Source organism: Mchenga conophoros, linkage group LG14 (genome assembly GCF_057382185.1).
Source record: "Mchenga conophoros isolate Kocher_MC1m ecotype Shallow Benthic linkage group LG14, M_conophoros_male_GT1.1, whole genome shotgun sequence".
Lineage (NCBI taxonomy): Eukaryota > Metazoa > Chordata > Actinopteri > Cichliformes > Cichlidae > Mchenga > Mchenga conophoros.
The window spans coordinates 13,666,207-13,690,616 of record NC_140539.1 but is presented as its reverse complement, the minus strand read 5'-3'; the positions used below and the strand labels follow the sequence as shown (position 1 = coordinate 13,690,616).

The 24,410-nt window shown below is 39.9% G+C and overlaps 2 protein-coding genes across 3 annotated transcripts; one reads left to right on the top strand and one right to left on the bottom strand.

Annotated features, from left to right (window-relative positions):
• Window positions 1–3: 3 nt before the first annotated feature.
• Window positions 4–9,589, bottom strand: slc19a3b (solute carrier family 19 member 3b). The gene is made up of 8 exons (XM_085245414.1): window positions 9,281–9,589; window positions 3,253–3,432; window positions 2,749–2,914; window positions 2,327–2,627; window positions 1,982–2,133; window positions 928–1,120; window positions 557–698; window positions 4–290 (listed from the first exon to the last, which is right to left on the bottom strand). The coding sequence occupies exons 1-8, from the start codon at window positions 9,428–9,430 to the stop codon at window positions 138–140; spliced, it is 1,437 nt and encodes a 478-aa protein (XP_085101540.1). The 5' UTR covers window positions 9,431–9,589; the 3' UTR covers window positions 4–137.
• A 1,631-nt stretch (window positions 9,590–11,220) lies between these two features.
• On the top strand, window positions 11,221–22,783 carry daw1 (dynein assembly factor with WDR repeat domains 1). Of its 2 annotated transcripts, none has more exons than XM_085245397.1 (13): window positions 11,221–11,343; window positions 11,609–11,681; window positions 12,308–12,452; window positions 13,155–13,213; window positions 13,302–13,424; window positions 13,552–13,651; window positions 14,215–14,298; window positions 15,306–15,412; window positions 15,554–15,656; window positions 16,047–16,161; window positions 16,404–16,480; window positions 22,237–22,399; window positions 22,591–22,783. In XM_085245397.1, exons 1-13 carry the CDS (start codon window positions 11,304–11,306, stop codon window positions 22,623–22,625), a joined length of 1,224 nt encoding a protein of 407 aa, XP_085101523.1. In that variant the 5' UTR covers window positions 11,221–11,303; the 3' UTR covers window positions 22,626–22,783. The 2 variants fall into 2 exon arrangements, with proteins under 2 accessions (XP_085101523.1, XP_085101522.1); XM_085245396.1 differs by having other exon boundaries at window positions 11,222–11,343; window positions 14,191–14,298.
• Window positions 22,784–24,410: the final 1,627 nt, after the last annotated feature.

Sequence of the window (24,410 nt, the reverse complement as noted above, 5' to 3'; positions counted from 1 at the left end):
TTCAGTGTATAAACGTTTAATGTTACAGTTTGTAGTGTTTAAGAAAAGCATATTTACAAGCTCTCGTTAGTTAATTTGCAGCTGTTTAAGGTAAATTAGTTCCAATCTTCCAAAAACCTGTTGGGCACTGACACAGGTCAGAGACGCTCTGCAGCAATCACCTCCTCCACACACTCAGGTTCCTTGGCTTCCGTGTGCCGGAGACAGGGTTTGTTCACACAGGCGGTGTAGGTTCCTCGGATCAAAAAGAGCAGCGATATGACAGCATAGTAGCTGCCGTAGATGATAAACTGCAGAGCAGAGAGACGACACATAATCCTAAGCATTATTAGAATTATTTTATCTATGCTATGGCAGTGAACCACCTGCATCAAATAGACCTGCGTGCAACAGCTAATGATAACCACCAGGTGTCACTCTGTCCTCACATTTCAGTGCTTCAGTTAAGCAGCAGAACGCTGAAGGGGCCATCGGGTTCTTGACTTTGAGTTGTTGTTAAATCCCCGTGTGCTGCCATTCAAATACGCAGTAGTATAATTACAGCCTGTACACGTACCTGCGTCACGATGTCCAGCCCCAGTGCAGCTTCATCAACAACTGTGACTGTAATGATGGTCTGCAGTGAGAGGGCTACAAAAGTGTTGATCCCAAAAGTCAGAGCATAGCACTCCATGGAGAGGTTAGAGGCGATCTGAAACCTGCGGTGACAAAGTCCTTATAATTATGAGAGATTCAGCACATACTCTAAGACTGCAATAGATTTGTATGGCACTGCAACCAGTAAGCTGACTCTAAACTAATATTGTCATCCTTTCCTCTGTATTGAACTGACAAAACAGTCCGTTTGAATGAATTCTTTAAGTTGTTCTTGTCACTTTTAAAACACATTTAGAGGAGCAGCGTGGAGAAATTCTATCATGCACTTACGTTGTGATGGTGATGAGGAGCATGTAACAGGATTTAAATATGGCATAACCGACGTAGCATACCCAGATGCTGCTCGTGAATGCCATCAGAAACACAGCACCTGACCCTACAGCTGAGAACATCCCCAAAGCCAGCTCTCCCCACACAACCCAGGTCACCTTGATGTAGCCCACAGAGAAGGCTGCTGCAGCACCTGGCCCATGAAGAAGAAAAATAAAGCAATTAGTCTGACATCCCAGCGGACGGCGCCTCCACTGCACATTTGCATCCTTCCCATTGTCATTCCCTGATTCGTCCATTACTTCTAACCTCCCTTTAACGGGAGAATAAAGGCCGCGGTGGCCTCATGCACACTCATGCATTTCCTGGCCTCCACAACGCTTGCTTATTATGATGAACCAGTTTCACCCAACTCCTGGAAACAACTATCAGTAATAATCAAAGAATCCATTACCTTTTAACTCTATCTCCTTAATAGAAGCAATTACTCTTCTTCTTCTCGCACTGAGGCGGGCCGAGCTTAAACCAAAAGGACCAGGGTGCTGCTATTCCCGTTCAAAATCAATACACATTGTCTGTGTAATCAGTTACCACAGATATGGCACAGCTGATTCCCTTTAATTGCAGGTTTTTATAGATCTATGTGCATTCAGAAATGGCAGCCTGTAATGACATTGTTAAATGTTATTTTGCTACATGATGTGGTTGTGCTGCAGTCTTCTCGCCTTTTCTAATTGAAGCAGAGACAGAGAACTCTGATTAGAGTCCTGCTTCCAGCTCACTGCAGTACAAATGAGTGGACCCCCTCTTACATCATTTTTCCTCTACTCTGATATAAAAGTAAGTTGAAAAGTAAAGTTATCTCAATTTATCTCATATGTCATTTATTAAGAGCATATATATTATATATAATAAATGAGGTCAGACCAAAACAAACAATATGTATCTCACCCTGACTGATGTAGACACATTCACGCTGTTACAGTCGTTTGACTGGAACATCTTGTAATTATTATTTTTAATCTAAAATAACCCGCTCTAACACCAATCTTACCTACAAGAGAGCACGCAGCCTCCACTCCTCCGTTGTAGATGGATGATGTGGCAGATGGCTCTATATGGTCCCACATAAGCTGGATGTAGTTGAAGACCTGCACGTAACCAGCTGTGGCCAGAGCCCACCACAGGGACCAGTAGATTAAATGTCTGAATGGTGATAATTATGACAAGAGATTATGATGATGACTGTACAGCTACTTCTACTGTTTAAAAGAAGTACCCTATGAATACATTATAAAAATTTGGACCAATTAGTAGTAATCCCAGGTGTTAATTAAATGCAAGTGGGCACTCAAAGCATCTTAGTGATTTAAAAAAAATATTGAAAGAAAAGAAATGCCTGGAAGAGTAGGACTCCCTGAAGCTTTGCCAAAGCAGATGAACTGCAGCGGCCACGTTTTCTCTGCTGCAGTAGCCAGCACTGCCATTATATTCCATCTTCCCTTTCCCCGAGCCTTCTCCATCCTTATCCGTCACTGACTCCTTCTCTCCCTGTGGCCCCTCTTGCTGGCAGTCTACTGCTGCAGCCTTCTTCCCTTTGAAGAACATGCTTGTCTGGGGCATGGGCAACCAGAATGAGACGAGAAATGCCACGCTCACAATTCCCAGGGTAATAGTATTGATATAGAAGTAGTCCAGGCCTGTTGGTTACAATTGATCATTCATTAGTGCTTGTTTAAAGTTCAGTTCATAATTTTCTTTCTTGTCATGCATCAAATGTTATTTTTCATATTATTGTGATCAAATACTACGAGCCCATACCAGCAAGGGAGACAAGCATTTGGCCAAGGGTGGCGCCAAATGTATATCCAGCCAACATTGCACTGCGCAGGTAACCAGTAGCTCTTTGGTAATTCTCTACTGGAATTACACTGTAAATATAGGAAAAGTAGGCAACCTCCGTGGAAGTCACTACAGCATAGTTGACCTGTTGATGGAATAGAGCAGTTGTAAAGAGGCAGTAGATCATGATAAACTCTATTAAATGCATTAACAACGGTATGATTTAAGTTGTGATAACCGGAATAAATACAAAAGCTTTTAAAAGATTTCTTCAAGGGTAAGAAAGCGATCCAAACCTGCCCGGCCCTGTGTGAAAAAGATTGTGACTAGCTACATTTAACAGTAAAAATTGTTTGATGATCCGAAGGATGTAAGTGTGTCAAGTATGCAAAATAGTAAGAAATCAGGAAGTGGCAAAGTATTTTTTTTCACAGCACCTTTCACTCTTCATTCTTGAAACAACAACAAGAAGTTTTAACTGACCTGAAGGAAAGTCATAGCAGGAAGACCTGGGACAAAGCACAGTAGAATATAGTTGGTGATGAGAAAGAACCCCTGTACTATAATAAGGGGTTTGTACCTCAGGAAGTCAGTCAGGAGGAAGACGGGGAAAAGAAAGGCCAGGTAGGAATACGTCCAGATAGGAAACAGGTAGTTGGTCAGCTGGAAACCACAAGCACAACAAAACAGTACTGATGATCCCATTTGTACTTCTTTTTCATGACATGCATATCGCACTGCTTATGAAAACTGATGCATGTTTATTTGTTTTGTTTTGCTTTCATATAAGTGCTGAATGTGAAACTGCAGAACAGATTTGCTCCACTATCAAAGGACCTTGGATCTATATCGGACAACCATCCATCTAAAAGCAGTGAAGTAAGGTCTGAAAATCTGTTGAAAAGTAAAAGGCCACAGGGAAAGCTAAAGGCTAGGCCTGAAACTCTGATTGTGGCTGACTCTGCTGTAAAGGATGTACAAAGGATGTGCGGTAAGAACACTAAAGTCCTCTGTTTCCTAAGGATATGGTCAAACAACCTGATTGAGAGAATTCTTCAAATTGCAGATGAATATCCAACTGTGACAAACATTGTTCTGCATACAGGGTCAAACGATGTGTCCAAACAACAGTCGGAGGTTCTGAAACGGGACTTTACTGGATTATTAAATACTGTAAACTCTCTGAATGCAGCTGTATTCATCAGTGGACCTGTACCGCCTGTCAGAGGAGGAGATGAGAGATTCAGCAGGTTGTTTGCACTGAATAAATGGCTTATATCAGCATGTACTGACCACTCAGTGCATTTTATTGATAATTTTAATATTTTTTGGGAACGCAGGCATCTGTTTAAAGCAAATGGATTTAATTTTAACAAGTCAGGGGTGAAACTGTTCACCGCCAACTTGTTTTATTCCATACATCATCCATCTGTGCTTGGCACCAAGCACCAAGGCTGAGATAAACGAGGAGCTATCTCATAAAGAGGAACAAACAGTACTGCAAGAACAGACAAAGCCCAGCAGAAACCTTGAGGAGGAGCCTCATCTGCCCCCACCTGGGATGAGCTGCAGAAAGGAGAGACATCAGAGGCGAGAAGAGGGGTCCCTATTTGCCTCCAACTCTCTCAACAACACCAACGACCAGGACCAAGGACCACAACCTTCCCCAGTCCCCCAAACCCCTGACAGGCCATCACCCTCCTCCCCCTCCCTTTCTCCCTCCTCGCCACACCTGAAATTCACTGAGGAGATGATAGAGCAGGTCAATGCTGGGCTCAGATCTACCCCCCAGCCAAATCCCTTTTTGTCCCCCATAACCCCCCACCAGAGCAGCCAAAGGTTCGCCATCGAGCCCCGCCCTCAACAGAGTAATCGAAGTTACATTGCCCAGCCTCGTCCCCCTTAGCTCCTCCTTACCACCTTCATGCTCTGTCTCCGCAGTCTGATGTGTGATGTGTGGAGGGTCCGGGCTGCGAGGATTATGGCAGTGGTGACTAGGGCTGGGCGATATTACCCAAAATTCATATCTCGATATTTTTTAGCTGGATGGCGATATAAGATATATATCTCGTTTTTTTTTTTTTAAGCCATAAGTTAAGAACAAAAAGAGAGTTCTTAGTCACACTGTGTCCCAGATGTCAAATGGGCATTTTCTTTACATACAGCGTAGATGTACATGAAGAAATTACTCAAAAATAAATTATCAGCATTTATTAAATAATCATGGTCCATAAATAAAAGAAAACAATGTTGTTTTTGTGCATAACGAAAAGCTCACAATTGTGCAGTCAAAATGTAAACTAATAGACGCTGAGCGTAATAACAAAGAGACAGATTTCACAGCTGCACCACGTCTCTGAACAGGTGCCATTTGTGGTCCTTATACACACACAGTACGGTAATATTACGTTGAAGCACAGTACTATCACTCCGCGAGGCGGCTCCATCAAGCGGTGCAGCTCCGTAGCTTAGCAAAGTCATTTTTGACAGATTGCTGAGCGCTGTGTACCACATAAAATCGGTTCGCGGTCAGTAAGCACAACCAGAATTCATACATAAGGTGCACTGTCGATTTTTGAGAAAATGAAAGGATTTTAGGCCGTGCAGCCCCTCCTGGCTGCATGTCGTTAGCGCGGTTAGCTCGTTAGCGCGGTTAGCTCGCTAACACGTTGACACCGTCCAGCCCCACGCACGGGGCGATCCGAGGTAACTCGCTAGCGGAGATTTTCCTCTTTCATCTTGTCATTGCCTGCAGGTGAAGCTATGGGGGAGGGGGAGTTGTGTTCAGTGAAGGAGAGGCGAGGCCGAGTAACGTTGCGTAGAGACATAAGTGGACGAAAGAGAGGCAAACCTGCGGCTCCACAAGTATAATTATAACGTAACATAGACTATATCGATATAAACGATATTGTCACATCTTATATCTCGTATGAAAATATATTGATATTTTTAAAAAACTCGATATATCGCCCAGCCCTAGTGGTGACTTTTCCCAGGAGAAGCTGGGTCCCTGTTTACTAGAAGGTTTTAAAATTTCTGTACTTTTAGGTGACAGAAGGAGACATGTGGCCTGGTCAAAACACAGAGAGCTGCACTCTAAAAGATCTTTAAATATAGTAAACATACCTTGTGTGCCACAGACTGCTCCCAAACACAAGGGGGCAAATAATACCTCTAAAACACTTAAGCTGGCTTTATTAAACATTAGATCTCTAGCTGGGAAAACATTTTTAATTAATGATTTAATCACTGAGCACAGCCTTGATTTTATGTTTTTAACTGAAACTTGGTTGGACCAAAGTAACAGTGGAGCTGTTCTCATCGAGACGACCCCTCCTAACTACAGTTTTATCAGTGAGGCCAGGGTGAGCAGGAGAGGAGGAGGGGTTGCTGTCTTATTTAATGAATCATTTCAATGTAAGCAGCTGTCTCCTGGAAGTTTTCAGTCTTTTGAATCTTTACAGCTGAAGGCCCCATCCAAAGTTGTGTTTCTTAATGTTTACAGGCCTCCCAAATACTGCACAGACTTTTTTAATGACCTCAGTGAACTGCTGTCTGTGATCTGATCCATGTGGACAACCCTCAGGACAAAGGGACTAAAGACCTGAGTAACACTTTGGGCAACTTTGGGCTGACTCAGCATGTAACAGAGGCCACACATAATAGAGGACACACTCTTGACCTACTGATCTCCAAGGGCCTGAGCATTTCAAACGTTACTGTGTCTGATGTGGGCCTGTCTGATCATTACTGTGTTTTCTTTGAAAGTAAAATTTCAGCCCACACAAATATATCAACAGCAGTGATCACAAAACGGTGTATAACAGAACACAGTAGTGAGATATTTAACCAGGTCTTCCCCTTAACACCTGGCCTGTCCAGAGGTTCAGTCAATGAGCTCGTCAATAGCTTCAATGCTAAAATGTTAAATGTAATGGACACTATTGCTCCCATTAAGGTGAAGGTTATCTCTGGAAGGAAAAAGTCTCCACGGAGAAACTCCACACTGGTGAAAAATGAAAAAAGAGAGTGTAGGAAAGATGAGCACAGATGGAGAAAAACAAACCTCCAGGTTCACTATGACATCTATAAAGAAAAACTTCACAATTATAATTTACAACTGAGGAGTGCAAGGAGGTCCTACTTCTCTGACATCATCACTAAAAACAGCCATAATGCTCGGGTCTTATTTTCTACAGTTGACAGGCTAACAAACCCTCCTGTGTCAGTGGCAGCTGAACTTCATTCGACCATGGCCTGCAATGACTTTGCCAAATTCTTCACAGAAAAAAATCCAAAAGATTAGACAAGCAATTGGTACATCAACAGCATATTCAGGATATGTACCGTGTCCACTGAAAAACTGTTTAAACACCATGAAACAGTTTCACCCGATTAACAGCAAAGACCCGGGGGACATCTTATGTCAACTGAACTCCTCCTCTTGCTGTTTAGATGGCCTGCCAACAAGTTTTTTCAAAAAGGTCTCAAAGTCTTCGAGTCAGACCTGTTACAGATCGTCAACTTTTCTTTAATATCAGGCGTGTTTCCAGAACCACTAAAAACTGCTGTAATTAAACCTATACTGAAAAACGACAATCTTGACATGACACAAATGAAGTCAAAGTCAAGTCAAAGTCAACTTTATTTGTCGATTCTGCCACATGTACAGGACATGCGGAGAATAGAAATTGCGTTACTCTTCAATCCCTAGATAAATAGCAAATGAACATTTAAATATATTTAAATATAAAAGTGATTAAAAAAATGCAAGTAAAATAATTAAAAAGTAAAAATTTAAATAAATACAATTTTACATATAACAAGAAAGCTATATAATATACAATATAATGGGTAAGTGACATTGAGTGTAAACCAGGCAGAGTAGTGCAAATAGGCAAATAGTGCAAATGGAGATTTAGTAGTGAACAACTACAGGCCGATCTCAAATCTCCCATTTTTAAGTAAGATCATTTAAAAAGCAGTTTCTCAACAGCTCAATTACTTCTTAAAACAAAATAACTGCTATGAACTGTTGTATAACTGAATTTCCCAGAGGAACCCACCCGAGAGATTAATAAAGTTTCATCTAATCTAATCTAATCTAATCTAATCTAATCTAATCTAATCTAATCTAATGATGCCTTCCAGTCAGGTTTTAGACAGAACCACAGCACTGAAACCGCTCTGACCAAAGTGTTTAATGACATATGTCTGAATACAGACAGTGGAAAAATGTCAGTCTTAGTTTTACTGGATCTCAGTGCAGCATTTGATACAGTTGACCACAACATATTACTCAAACGACTGGAGAACTGGGCAGGTCTTTCAGGAACTGTACTAAACTGGTTCAAAACATACTAAGAAAACAGGGAATACTTTGTATCAATAGGTAACTTCACATCTGAGCAGACAAGTATCACATGTGGAGTTCCCCAAGGTTCCATCTTGGGACCCCCTCTGTTTAACATTTACATGCTCCCACTGGCACAGATTATAAAGAACAACAAAATAAACTATCATAGCTATGCAGATGACACACAAATATATATCACAATGTCACCAGGAGACCGAGGCCCTGTACAGGCTCTTGGTAAATGCATTGAGGAAATCAATGACTGGTTGTGCCACAATTTTCTCCAGCTAAACAAAAACAAAACTGAGGTAATAGTCTTTGGTGCCAAAGAAAAACGATTACAGGTCACCAGAGAACTTCAATCTATAACACCAAAAAACCACAAACCAGGCGAGAAATTTGGGTGTAGTGATGATGCAGACCTAAACTTAGAAAAACACATTAAGACAATAACAAAGTCAGCTTACTATCACCTCAAGAATATTTCAAGGATAAAAGATCTGATGTCTCAACAGGACCTGGAAAAACTAGTCCATGCATTCATCTTTAGTAGGCTTGATTACTGTAACAGCATCTTTACAGGTCTACCTAAAAAATCAGTCAGACAACTACAGCTCATTCAGAACTCTGCTGCTCGAGTCCTCACTAAGACCAAAAAAGTGGACCACATCAGTCCAGCTCTGAGGTCTTTACACTGGCTGCCTGTCCGTCAGAGGATAGACTTTAAAGTTCTGATGCTGGTCTATAAAGCTCTGAATGGTTTAGGACCAAAATACATCAGTGACCTCCTGACCCAGTATGAACCTTCCAGATCCCTCAGGTCATCTGGATCCGGTTTTTTATCAGTTCTCAGAGTCAGAACCAGACACGGAGAAGCTGCATTCAGCTTTTATGCTCCATATATCTGGAACAAACTCCCAGAAAGCCTCAGATCAGCTGAAACACTCAGTTTATTTAAATCCAGGTAAATCCAAGACTCACCTATTCTCAGCTGCATTTGAATAAAACACCAAATCTACACTTTTAAGCTTAAATTTCAAAACTTATATTTTAACTACTGATTCACCTTGTTGTTGAATTGTGGTATATAAATAAACTTGCCTTGACTTGCCTTGCCTTTTAATAAAAGACAGAAAGTGTGTCCGTAGTCCTTACCACTTCTTCAGAAATGTTCTTGCGTGGTCCAATAAGGTATGGTGTCAGGAAAGGTTCTGCAACCCTACAGTTTGCAAAAAATCCATAGAGTGACAGGATGGCTGTGGGGTAAACCCATCCAGATGACTTCAACTTGGCCCAGCACCCCATGTTAGTATCTCAGCGAGACTTCCCTGCTGTTTCCTTTTGTTTTTAGTTGCACTTCAGTCTTGATTTAAAAAAACACTATCTGGTTTAATACCAAAGCACTTTGAGCTTTCGTCAGGTTACCTTGTAAGTAGCTAGAATATAAACACTTAATCATCTACACATGCCTTATTCAGACTTTGACCTGTCAGGGAGCAACAGACAAGAAGAACGGTGAGGAAATAAGTACAGTCATTTATTGTGGGATTGGAGTGACTCACACTAGGCATACTGATATTGGGAATATACAAGTGACTATTCCCTCCCAGAGTATAAAGACAGAGCTGCTAATAAAACAAAACATGAAATATTTGGATGTTTTCAAACAATTTATTACTACAAATGACTGCACTCACTGCACTGAGTTATATGAAAAGATTGGCTAGAGATTGCAGGCAAAATGAAGGCATCCGCATACAGTGGGGTGAAAAAGTGTTTGCCTCCTTCCTTATTTCCGTTTTTTTTATGTTTATTACACTGAAATCATTCAGACCATCACACAAATTTACATATGAATGCCACCAGAAATACATTTAAACACAAAATGCTGTTTCGAAATAAAGGTGTTTATTATTAAGGGGGAAAAAAAATCAAAACCTACATGGCCCCTGTGTGAAAAAGTGATTGCACCCTACGCCTAATAACTGGTTGGGCCACCCTTAGCAGCAACAACTGCAATCAAGTGTTTGTGATAACTGTCAATGAGTTACAGAGAGCAGAGAGCTGCTTTCTGGTATGCACCACAGTTCATGAACAAACTACAGTGTATAATAAACTTTGAAACTCATTACTCATCAATCAGTTTGGAAAATTGGGAAATTTTGCGTATTTATTTATTTATGAATTCAGTAAATGAAAAAAACAAGGGATTCTCCCAAAAAGGTGTTTTACAGCATTCACCAAAAACTGATTGTTGGTGTCGTAAATGACTTGTTAGCTCCTGATCTGGCAAACATACCGCAAACATATGTCTTAGTAGTGATAAGTCATTTTGAGCAGGAAAGAGCATTCTTGTGACAAGGTAAAAGCTACAATTTTTTAGCTTTAATTAACTATAAAAACCTTGCATCACAGTTATGTACACATCATTTATGCTTAAAAAAGGACTTAATTTATTATAAAGTAGGACTAATAACGCAGAGCCTTGAAAAACTGTTATTTGAAAAACAGGTTATTTTTTTATTTTATATACAACCCTTTCGTAAATCTAGTTTACTAAAATCTATTAGAGCAAATATATTAGACATTGAAAAAAAGTGATCGTCTGCCAAAAAGTGACTGCCCGTGTTTAAACTGCTGTACATGACTTGCTGGCCTATAATATTTGAAATATATGTCAAAAGTAATCTTCATGAATGATATCAACTCATCTTGAGCTACACACAACATTCCTGTCACAAGGTAGAATTTTAGAAGTGACTGTTATATATCCTTTAGCCTATGTATCCCGTTAAAAAAGTCTCACTGGCATTAAAATTTTATTTTTTAAGAGCGATCTGGCAAAGACAGCAGCAGCATGACAATATAGATATTTTAACTGGCCAAAAAGGACCGGGTCATAAAGATACTTGCAAAACTGGTAATTATTTTATATATAGTCTAAAGTCTATTTATCAATATATGTAAAGACATTACACATAATTTAAAAAAAACAAAAAACACACATAGAAACTTGAAATCACTTTTTGGCAGACCAGCACTTTTTGGTGCAACGCCGGTCCTTTAAGGCTTGTATTAGGCATGCGCGGTAGCATGCCTAATACAACGGACGCGAGTCCGGTCGCCATAACAACGGTTTGTTTCTATGTGATGTGATAGGACCTTATTAGAAGTCATAATGAAACTCAAGCGGTTTCTCCTCAGATATTATCCGCCAGGTAATACAAGTTATGTTTGTAGTCCTATCTAAAATGTTGCTTCTCATGGAGGTCATATGACTGTGCCTAACCTTCATATTAAATCGTTATGGCCTAAAGTTTGTCTGACATTAGCTAGTTAGCTAACGCTTTTCAAACTCAAATCGGCAGAAGGGTTAGATAGTTTGTCATTATAAGACATAACAGGTTAAGTTAACTAGAACCCAGGTGTTGTAATGTCAGCCTCTCTTTAATTCTTTTATTTTTCATTTTTTTATGCTGTCAGGTATAATCCTTGAATACGAGAAAGGAGGATTTCTGAGGACCAAATCAATAGATCTTTTGGATTTGACTCCAGAGTGCGTGAGTTGTACCTGTTAGGATCTCTCTCTCTCTCTCTGCGTGTGTGTGTGTGTGTGTGTGTGTGTGTGTGTGTGTGTGTGTGTGTGTGTGATCTCAGCACTGAAGATAATGTCAATAACAAACTGTTACAACCTACGGTTACATTACCACTAAAAAACGACTTTCTGCAGACTAAAACCCTATTTAAAAACACTTTGTAACCATGTTGCATTTATTATGAAGTTGGACTGTGGAGGAGTTGCAATTCCTTAATGTGGCATTACATTAGACTAGAGATTTCTTTTAAATGACCCATTTACTTTAGGAATACCAACATTACTCATTTCAGCTCTTACTGGCAGTCACAAGGGTGTAAATCTGACAACACGGGGAGTGATATTTTAACACACATTAAACATACTTTGGTGAAATTGTAGAGTAAATGTAATCTTTGTTAAGCTGTATTTGTTATCCTAAACCCCCTTTCTGTTTCCATTTTCTTTCCCTTTTCTGTTCCTAATGTCTTGGTTTTTTTTGGTTTGTTTTTGTTTTTTGTTTTTTTTACATTTTTTTTCTCTCTTTTGCCATCAAGCTACCTAAAATTACAAAAAGACTTATCACATTTTATGTTTTAAAATTGTAGAACAAATCCAGATGAGTTGGTGGAAGAAATCAGACAATCAGAGCCTCTGGTCACAAAGGCTCAGGCTGATCAGGTCAAACAGCTGGTTATTCGACTTCAGAAGAAACAGACCCAGCAGGACCATCACAGGTTCTGTTTCTCCAAGGTCAGACACAAAACAGCAGTAAATAAATCAACACGTAGACATGACGCTTACAAGGAATTCCTGCTAGTGAAGACATTTATCTATTTCCCTCACATTGTTGAAAGTTATTTGGTGCTCCTTGTAACCTTGATTTTAATGAAAGAATGGTTTTATGAACTAAAGTTTATTTTGTCTGTGAAACATGGCACACGTGTTGCTTATTGAGTTATGATATTAATGCTTTTATTCCACACAGACTGTTGGAACAGTAACATTTTTGCAGCATGAATAAACGGGCACAATCCATTAGCTCGGCGATTAGCAGATGCTATTTACATATGTGGAATGTGATTTGTGAAATTAGTAACTACTGTTTTAGAGAGGCACTAGAAAGCAGCAGTGATCGGGTTACTAAGTCGCTAGTGCTTCATGCGCATGTATTAGGGGAGTTAAATGGAAGTCAGGGTCAGTTGCATTGCTGGAGATCAGAGGTTACTGAATTTATTTTGCCTGCATCTAAAAATTGGGAGATCTTTCTGTTCTTAATGAGAGCAGAAAGTTATTCCACCAGTGGTGGGCCAGGAGGAAGAAGCCTTCACATTACATTATAGTCAAATGAATTATACATACAGAAGTTACATGGGTAATTTTAAAGATGAATGTAGATGAATGTAGTCAATAACTAAATTGGATTTTTCAGACCAGTTTCAATTTTTTTTCCAGGAGCTCAAGGCACACATATTGCCACTGACAAATGTTGCCTTTGACAAATCTGGGTCAAGGTGAGTTTTTAACACTGAGTAACCTGCCACTTTGTTGTTTAGGAGAAATTACAGTTTGTGCAATTCCCCCTTTTCTCTCACACTGCAGGTTTATAACTGGGAGTTACGACAGGACATGTAGAGTCTGGGACACAGCCTCAGGCACAGAGCTGCACGTGCTAGAGGGTCACAGAAACGTGGTGTATGCAATTGCGTTCAACAACCCTTATGGGTAATGAGCTGTTTTAGGAAAACCTTTATAACATGGGAGGGTCGCATTGCTCAATTGAAGATTCACATCAGTGTTTCATCTTAAAAATGAATGTTTCATTGCTTTATTTTCTCTCTATTAAACTTAGAGACAAGATTGCGACTGGCTCTTTTGATAAGACCTGCAAACTGTGGTGTGCCGAGACTGGCAAATGTTTTCATACTTATCGGGGACACATGGGAGAAATAGTATGTATAATGATTTGTTTTAAATGAATTTCATTTGTGTTAGTTTTTGGTTGATTGCTGATTCATATTTGAAACACAAGTCAGTATTTAAGCTATGTGAGCATTTAAACTACAAGGTTCTGCTATGGTATTGTGTTTAGTACTTTAACAGGACCTATAATTTTATTTACTGTCTACATTTTTATTCTTGGACTCATAGTAGCTTTGCATGATTTACAAGTAATCTCCATTTATCTAAGACTGAGCCTTGGGCAGCTTGTTTCATCTTCTGTCTGAGGCAAGATATTTTACTCCCATTAAGTCCATCTGCTCTCTAAATGAGCTTTTTTTTTCTGATTGGCTGTGATTGACTCACAAACAAGAGGTTGGGTTGGGCTGCTGTAAGCATATGGGTGAGATGACCATATTCAGTAAATTGCCATATCAAGCCAAGAATAGAAACAACTGTTTCAAATCGAGAGTTTAGAGCAGTTCATATGCCATATACTATTCAGCTTTGCTACAGAATACAATACAACCTAAGTAAAAAAATTTTGTAGGTGTGTCTTGCATTCAACCCCCAGAGTACGCTGGTGGCCACAAGCAGTATGGACACCACTGCCAAGCTGTGGGATGTGGAGAGTGGGGAGGAAGTGGCCACACTGACTGTGAGATACCCTTTCCTCAAACTCTGTCCCATTGCTTTTCTTGCTCTTCTTATCCTGGTGTTGTGACCCACATTCATTCATTAATGATGATTCATTAACTTTTTAGTCACTTGTGAAAGTGACATGAATGCTGTCAAGTGCTCTTGATGACCAACATTTGATAGGAATGTGACAAACTCTTTAAGAAGGCACTGATAGCCCTCTCTAAGGGGAGTAGTGAGACCTCTTTAATGTGCAGACTGCACGTGGGTTTATAGTGTGACTTGCTGAATCTGTGTCAGCAAGGAGCAACTCTCTGCCCCTCTCAATTCACTTAGCTTCTCACACCATGAAGAATCAGTAATGCAGTCAACTGAGTGCAGATTCTTTAATCTGTTCTTTTTTTTTTAAGTTAACTTCAATTTTATAAATCTACCGGTAAGGCTAACCTGTGTATTTATGTTAACAAATTCAGGAGACTATAATGTGGGGGGCTCACACTAGCTATGACACCATTTAGTTGCCAGACTGCACACGCCTTTGAAAACATTAAACATTATGCACAAAATACCTCAAATGAGCCCTAAAAAGTAAAATAAATGAGGGACAGGTGATCAAAGTGGGTGCGAGCCACCACTTATGAATTGCACCACACTTACCTTCAAACTCATTCTGATCTTAAATACACACTTCTAAAGTTTGGAGGCTGTACTTTGCACTGTTGGGACAAATCCATCCAAGGACAGTAAGACATAAACACCTGCCAAAGTTCTTAAAGCTGCCTTTGATGTAGTTCCTTCTAGGACAACAGCCCCACTTTTCTGCAGGGACACACACACACACACACACACACACACACACACACACACACACACACACACACAAGGTGAAAATAATCAGCTGTATAAGCCACACTGTTGTGGTTGGTAAATATTTGCATTTTATGATGCACTTTTTCATCCATAATGTGAGTGGCTGTGAGGGAGAAACGAAATAAGACAGTGAGAGATAATGCCATCTCCTTTCAGGGTCACACCGCAGAGGTCCTCTCGCTGTGCTTTAACACAGTGGGTAGTCAACTTGTCACCGGTTCCTTCGACCACACAGTCACTATATGGGATGTTGCTTCAGGAAGGTCAGAAGTTATCAATATTATGCATCCATTTGTGCATGTGTCATCATTTATACTTCACAGAGAATGTAACACTTATCGATTCTGCCTTACAAAGCTGTGAGACTGATTAATTGCTGTTCAATTCCTTGTTTTTTCCCCTAGACGGGTCCACACACTCATTGGTCACATGGGAGAAATAAGCAATACTCAGTTTAACTGGGATTGCTCCTTGATTGTTACTGGTTCCATGGATAAAACCTGCAAAGTAAGCTATCATTAAGCCCAAATATCTTTTTTTTGTTCCCAAAATCTCTTGTCAGAGGCTGAAAACATGTCTGTTTGTATTTACCGTCTTCAATTTCCCACTCTCTCGCAAACTCCTGTGTCTAAGGTCTGTGGAGAAAAATTAAATCCTAATTCCTTAATTACACCAAGATGAGTCACGCTCACAAGTGAGAATTATCCACCTCGCTGCATTCCTCTGAGGGAGATGGCCATAATAAAGCCACTTCAGAGTTTAATGCTACATTCACAAATGCATACTTCATGAGTTTGGTGTTTCCATGCTCCATGATGAATGCATGCTCCAGTTATGTAGTTCGCTCCTGTGTGCATGTATAATTCTGTTTTTTGACATGTGTAAATGTGTTCGCAGGTTTGGGAGACTGTCAGTGGGAAGTGTGTTGCCACCCTCACTGGACACAAAGAAGAGGTGTTGGATGTGTGTTTTGATTTAAGTGGTCAACTCATTGCTACTGCCTCAGCTGATGGTGAGACAACACTTCAGTCAAAAGATTACATTCCGAGTAAAACTGTACTAGCACGGTATTACAAACGTACCCTAAATATACTACTTGTGCAGAATTTAAGATTCTGCATTTAAAGATTTCTACAAATACCTAAGCTTTATTGGTTGTATAAATTTGGATTTTCCACAACAAAAGCAACATTTTTATAATTTTGTAAGCTGTGCCTGTGTGCTGAAAACTCTCTCTCTTCCTGAAACTCTCAGGGACAGCAAGAGTGTTCAGTACAGCAACACATCAGTGTCTTGCAACCTTAGAAGGCCACGATGGCGATATCTCCAAGGTAAGTTGATGAAGCCAAACTGTCTGTTCTAAAAGAACAATTTAAGTTATGGCTATTTTTTGTCATCTATTTATCTGTAATTAAATGAAAAAGCATAACTGTGTTGCTCAAGCTTTTTCAGCATTTTATCACTCTTCTCAACTTTGTGAGTATTAACTATTATTTTAACTTGTAAAGCGTAACCCTGCCCCTTGGTACACCTTACGTATATCAGGTTTTTGCTGTTGAAAAAGCTGGGTTAAGGTGAGTTTAGACATGTTTTGGCATTTTAAATAATGCTTAATCGTTACTAAGGATGCCGAAGTTTGCCATACCCCATACCATTATACCACCAGCAGCCTGAACCTTTGATTCAGGGGTCAGGCTGCTTTCATGTTGTTTTCACCAAATTCTGACCGTACCATCTAAACGTTGCAGCAGAAATTGAGACTCAAGTATTTTCACCCAGAGAACTGTCGATCACTGGATATTTTCTCTTTTTAGTCCACCCTATGGTTGTAGGTAAATTTCAGTAGACAGTAGTAGAGATGGACTGATCCGATATTACGTATCGGTATCGGTCCGATACTGACCTAAATTACTGGATCGGATATCGGAGAAAAATAAAAAATGTAATCCGATCCATTAAATATCACGAAAGCACCTCACAAAACTTGCAACACGCCGTAACTCACCTCAGAACGTTAGCACGTCGGAGCAGTATGCATCACGTGATAGAGCGGCTGTGGCATGCGGGACCTGTCGGTGGTCTGGATAGCATTTGGAGCTTCGCTAGCAACCCGGCATTTCATCTCCGACAAAGTTATCCCCGAGAGAAGTAAAGCAAGTGTGTAAGTCCATCTCTGAATGTTTGTAAAGCATTCCTGCATTAAGCTTAACAAGCGACTGCCTCTTCTTGCTGCTACTTCAATCATGAAACTGCTTAATGATCAGCTGATCGGCTTTTCTGTCGCGCCAGAAAGAGGAAACCAGCGGCTGAACAACAGCAGCACGTTTAAGCTTGATAAGCTGTTGTTAGAATTTATTTAATATTACTTTCTACACCACGATCCTTTTCTACGCAGCTGACGGCTGGTAACTGTGCAGGGGCGGATCTAGCAAAGTTTAGCCAGGGGGGCCGATAGGGCATTAACAGGGAAAAGGGGGCACAAAGACATACTTTTCTTTCTTATTCTCATTTAAAATGTCTAGCTTTTAATAAATAATTATCTGACACCCAAAGTTTTAATTTGATGTAAAATGAATAGAAGTCAATTACTGTATATAGTAACTATTAAGTCTAATATATTTACCCTAGTAAGCTATAGTACTTTTTCCTTTGGGAAGGTACCATCTGTGCAGTCTGCAATTTTGTTGAAGAAAGATGTTGAATCTATTTAATATTTCTTGAAAAATAATTGATTTCTGTGCATTTTTTTTCACACTGCATCAAATTAAGGTTGATTACGTCGATTAAGCATCATGAGGTGGAGCGTGAGGGGTGGTTCCCCATTTTTAATTTATTTTTGTTGTTGCTGGGAGTTGGAACCCTATTAGTTAGGTTGCTTAATATTTATGCTAAGTACTCTTTAAAATACCAGAATAGGGAGGATGGTGTAGGTTTAAGTTTATTAGATTGATCAGTATTGCTGAACCATGAAATATTTTTTTTTGCATACAGGTATAACAGAATAGCTTTAGTGTAGTTGTTGTTTTAAACTTGAGTATGAACTTATACAAAATGCAGCAAGATATTTAAAAAAACAGTTTTGTTGATTAAAAAACACTATATCGGATTCATATCGGTATCGGCAGATATCCAAATTTATGATATCGGTATCGGTATCGGACATAAAAAAGTGGTATCGTGCCATCTCTAGACAGTAGTTACACTGGCCCATCTGACACCAACAAACATTCCATGCTCAGCGACACTAAAAATCATCTTTCTTCCTAATTCTGATTCTCAATTTGAGGTCTTTTCAACCATGTCTATGTGCCTAATGGGTGCCTAAATGCACTGCTGTGATGCCGTGTGATTGGGCGATTACTTCTTTGTAGCTATTATAGTTAAAGAGCACAGATGTGAGACTGTTATTTTTTTTAAGTTACTGATTTCATAGCAAACTTTTACCCATTTGTGAGTCTTATGTTTGAAACCATTCAGAAAATGATCTCAGTATCCGTATGGCAAATGTAGTAATAAAAATAAGAACAAATTATTAAGTATTCTATAACCAGGGCCACAGCCACAACTTTGGGCATGCGTCATGCAGCTAGCAGCTGTGAATAAACTTGTGATTTTTGTGTAATATTGACTCAGACCACAGTTTTCCTCGCCAGTGCTTTAAATAGGTCATTTTTTAAAATTACCTAGCTAACATGTGACAGAGTTTGATGCTGAAATGGAGGGACAGGACTCGAAGCTTCAGGATGTTTTGAGTTATCGCCAGAAATCTGTGAGCACAGTTCTAAACCTGATTAACATGGCCTACTAGTAGTAACGCAAGCACATACATGCGAGTACTCTGGCATGGGGCACTGCTGTCTGACCCTGCACTGACCTTGTTCTTTATTTGGAGCGATATCACCCATTTAATATTTGTCAAGTGCGATGCTCTGCACGAGTGTGGGTTTTCCACAGGTTCTGGCTCAGAGGGCTTCTCTGTGTGCATTTACTAAAACACATTAGACAGCCAGTAATAAACAGGCTGGATGGAAGACGATTCCAGGGGATTATGACACTAATCTCTCCCTAACAGGACACCAGCCATCCTCCTGTCCATGCTTCTTAACCATTTTCTTCCCCATGTTTTTTTCCTTCTATTTCAGTATCTCACTCAGTAAGCTTTTAATTTAATTTTTATTACATCTCGGTCACTGCTGTAGTAAATTCACTTTGCTACCCTTTTGTTTGTGAATGATAATATATTATAAATGATGGAATGCTAATTAAATGACTAGTTCTAAAGGTCTAAAGATATTTTCTTCTGTGTGGAAGATGGTATAAATCAGCATTCCCCAACCTTTTTTGCGCCATGGACCGGTTTATGTCCAACAATATTTTCACGGACCGGCCTTTAAAAATAAAACCAGTATCGGTAGCAAAAAAAAAAGAAGATTTATCCACAACACGGGAATAGACCCAGGGAAACCGAGTTAATGAGAAAAACGATAAAAAAAATAACGATAAAAATCCTGAAAACCATAACTTTCACACTCAAGCCTCAACTCTCGCGGCCTGGTACCAAACGACTCATGGACCCGAGGGGTTGGGGACCGCTGGTATAGATAGCTTCTCATAACTGTGTTTTCAAACTAAGCATTAAGAGGACTCTTTCCTATTCTGGATGTTCCATTTGCTTTATTCTTGCCCTTAATTCAAATCAAAATGACAATCTAATGGAAAAAATCAGTGTTTGATTAAATTTGTAGAGCCCATTTACAGCATGCTCCAAACTTTCATTGAAAAAATCCATATGGTGTAGGAAGTCGCATTTTTGCAGGTCCTTGTTGAAATGCGTTTTAAAATTAACTTTTACCTTAAAGTTAGCCTCTACATCTAACCAACAAAAATGGTTCTCGTAGTTTTGAGTCATTCTTACGCTACAAACAAGATGTGATTGGTTAGGCCAATGTAACCTAGTGACCATGCAAGAGAGACGATATTGAGTAATGCCAGATTAAACAAATGCTTTAGCCTTGTTAATCCTTCCTCCATTTTATATATACAGTTATATAAAAAGGAAAGTTCACTTGCTTCCAGTCTGGTAAAAATAATCTCAGATTAACAAGAACACATGACGTATTATATGGTGTCATTATTTATTTAACACAGTGGTGTCCAAACCCAGGCCTTGAGGTTTTAGATGTGTCCTTGTTCCAACACAGCTGAGTTAAATGGCTAAATTACCTCCTCAACATCTCTTGAAGTTCTCCAGAGGCCTGGTAATGAACTAATCATTTCATTCAGGTGTGTAGACTCAGGGTGAGATCTAAAACCTGCAGGACACCTGCCCTCGAGGCCTGGAGTTGGCTAAGAACACCCTTGTTCAGGGCTGCCCAATCCCAGTCCTCGAGAGCTACTATCCTGCAGCTTTTAGATGCATCCCTACTCCAACACAGCTGAATCAAATGGTTTGATTACCTCTTCAGCATGCCATCGTGTTTGGCAAAGGCCTGATAACAAGCCATTCATTTGATTCGGGTGTGTGGGAACAAGGATGCATCTAAAAGCTGCAGGACGGTAGCTCTCGAGGACCGGGATTGGGCACCCCTGTCCTTGTTGCTTCCATAGGGGTTAAGAGGACAAGTAACTGCTAACTGTTGCAAATCAAATGTATTTATTGATCATCAGCATCAGTTAGCATGCTAAATGTTAAAGTTCATAATGGCATAAAGAGAAACAGACTGAACAAGTTTGGCTTGTTTGTGAAGGTGCCTGGAGAAAGCAATATCCTTTTAACAGACAAGACCACAGTGGAGATGTTTGTCCACAATGCAGTGTTTATGAGGATATTTCCAAAACTGCGAAATAGAAAATGTATATCGACACAAACACCTCATACAAACTGTCAAGCACAGCGGTAGAGGGGTGATGGTTTAGTCTTAGTTTGCAGCTGCAGGTCCGGGGCAAGTTGGAGTCACTGAGGTGTCTGTGACGTTTTCTGTATACCAAAATATTCTAGAGCCAAATACGAGGCTTGGACTAAGTTATGTAATGAAGTGGGACAGTGCTTCTAAACAGACCAGCAAATCTACAACAGAATGGCTGAAAAGGTAAAGAGTCAGGGTGTTGCAATTGCCCGGTTTAAGTCGAGAACTCAAACTGATTAAAATGCTGTGACTGGAGCTTAAGAGAGCTGTACACATGAATGAATGCCCTCAAACCTAAGTGATCAGTCTAGCTACTTAGTATTTTTATCCTTGAGGTATTGGTTCTATCGCTAGTTAGCTAACATAAACTAATGTAAGGCAGCAACCAAAAAAACAACCCTGTGACGTCTTGTTGTGTACTGACACAACATATGACCTTAAAAACACTTATTTCTTAAATCCAGCTTCTCAGACAGTGACATTGGACTAGTGCTCCATGATGTAATTTAGCCTTTCTACACATAGTGTTTCATGTCCACTTTAATATGCAGTATGCAACTGAGACACTCATCAGCTTTGTTTATTTTTTATCTGATTCCTTTACTCTTTTTGATCTTTTTCTCTTCGCTGTCCATTTTAAAACATCAACCTTCCATTTTGGCACCTGTCATAGCTTCCACCCACACACACACCCCACCCACACCTCAATCTTCTATCCTTGCCAGCTTCTTCTCTAGACAGTTTCCATTTCCTGTCTGGGGGTCTCTCGTTGGCACTGAGTTTAGAATTTTAATAAAAAAACATACTTTACTTTCATGGCCATCTAGGGCCAACTTCATTTAATCATCCCTTCCTTTACCTCACTGTTAGGATATAAAACCACTCAGGGAATGATAAACCCAGACTATAATACAATCAGTTTCAGCCATGATTTTCATAACGCTCCTCTATCATCTCAGAGTAGTTCCACTGGTGCCTTTATCCTCCTTAAGCATTTTAAGTTGAATGACCTCAATGGAATAATGCTACTGATATGGTAAAATTGGTCTAGACTCACCCATTTCCACCCCTCATGTCATTTCTACTTTCTCTGGCATAATCTCTTATTCAGCAACTTTGTTGCAAATGTACCACAACCCTCGAAAAAAGGCTAACTGTCCTGGCTCTGCCTCTCTTGGTAGATCTGTTTCAGCCCTCAGGGCACCAGAGTCCTGACTGCCAGCTCAGACAAGACAGCTCGGCTCTGGGATGCTCACTCTGGAGTCTGCTTACAAGTCCTGGAGGGGCACACAGACGAGATCTTTTCCTGCGTCTTCAACTACGAGGGTGACACAATCATTACAGGTACATAGAACTGACACAGAAAACACACATAAACCCCATCTGACCATCGTACACTGTTAAAATGTAGCTGTAGGAGGCAAATGTACTCTTCATCACAACCGTCACAAATGCTTAATTGCAGTTTTTAGATGAAAAGCGTGCAGCTGTGTCCTTCTGTGCAGCTATCCATTTGTATTTGTGCTTCCCTGCAGGCAGCAAGGATAACACATGCCGGATCTGGTACTGAACATTACCTGAGGCTCAGGAGGGCATTTACATGAACACAACAATCAAATTGTGTTTGCCAAATATTGCCCACTTTGTGTCTGCTCGATTGTGGACTACTGTAAAAGAAAAACACAAAAAAATCACAAACTCCTGCTCAGTTTAAACTTTGACTTCTGTGTGAAGTTAATGTGGTCCTAGAAATCAACAGCAGCTTGGAATCTCTGCTCAGAAGATGTCATCAAAAGGAGTCGAATTCTTCAATTTCAAAAGCTGTTTGTTTTGTTCAAGCAATAATTGACGTTATAGGAAATAGATGGATTAACTGTACATCATATAGTACCAGGGTTTCAGGTAACTTCACATCATTGTAGGAGTGCCCACCTGATGAGAAAACACAGGCTTTCCTTTGCTTCCCACCACTATTTTTTGCTATACAACATGCTGAATGAGTCTGTGACTCGGTTCACAGTGACAAACAAATCACACAGCAACGCTTGCAAAGTCCCTTCCATACAAGTGCAACGTAAAAATCACATACATTCCTCCTTGTCCACACTAAGGTTGTTAGTCATGGGTAATTTAAACTGACATTGGAAAAAAGCTCTGATTAGATTTATGTCATGTTACATTGTGTACACCCAACTAACATATTACTAACCTGTCAAATACTGCCCCACAGTGTTGACTGTAGTGACCCTGAAACCTCTAAATACTGTTGGGTAGCTGCCTACCATTAGTTAATTAGCACTCACCTTTGCTTTGACAATAAAGAATTTCTTGTTCTTCATCACTCAAACTGCAGATTTATTGTCCAACCCAGACTGAAAATACATTGACTATCCTTTTGCAGTCTGTGACTGAAATTCTCTGTATTGACATATGGATTTTAAATCTCCCAAACATGATGTTCGATCAGATATCTTTATCTTCTTTCGAGAGCTCATGAAAAAGCTGGTGGTTTGAAACTGATGGAAAATTGGCAGGCAGCTCTATAAAGTGTCTGTCATAGCTGGCATGTTAGAACAGTGTTTTTCTCGCCAAGTCCCCGTATTATCACACAACTAAAAACTATGACGTTTGGGAATTCTCAAATTGCTACTTTAAAGCTCTGTGTTGAAATATGGTTTTATGGATTTTTTTATGATAAGGAGATTTAGATTATTATAAAACCTTTATACCTTTTTATAGATTTGTGCTAGACCTACATACATGAACAGAGCTGTAGGGCCACAGTACTAAATCTTTAAATTCAAATGTATTAAGTGTATAAAATCAAGCACCTAGCCACGCAGTCTGCCTTTGTGAGAAAATGTCTCTTTCTAAAGAGCTCATTCAATTAAAATGCGGGACTGTAATAGGACACCACCACTGAAACAGTCAGCCAATATTTTTTGTTCATACTACCTTCTCTTTCCCCTCACCCCCAACCAGTCACAGCAGATGGCTGCCACTCATTGAGCCAGGTTCTGTCTACCAAAGGTTTCTTCCTGTTAAAAGGGAGTTTCTCTTTCCCACTGTCACAGAGAGCTTGCTCACAGGGGTTTGTGTGTTTCTTGGGGTTTCTAATATTGCAGGAGACTGCTGTTTTGAATTGGCGTTATACAGTTGTATGCATCAGTTGTATACAGCACCGTTCCTGAATGCAAACTACAATAATAAACCTATCAGTATGGTTGTGTTTAGTAGTTTTAATTCTCTCTCTTTTTGGGGAAACAGTTCAGTGGAGTGTAATAGTGTGCATAAATGCACCCCTGAATATTGAGATTTTATTTTCCCTGGTTTACAAATGACACAACACTTGCTC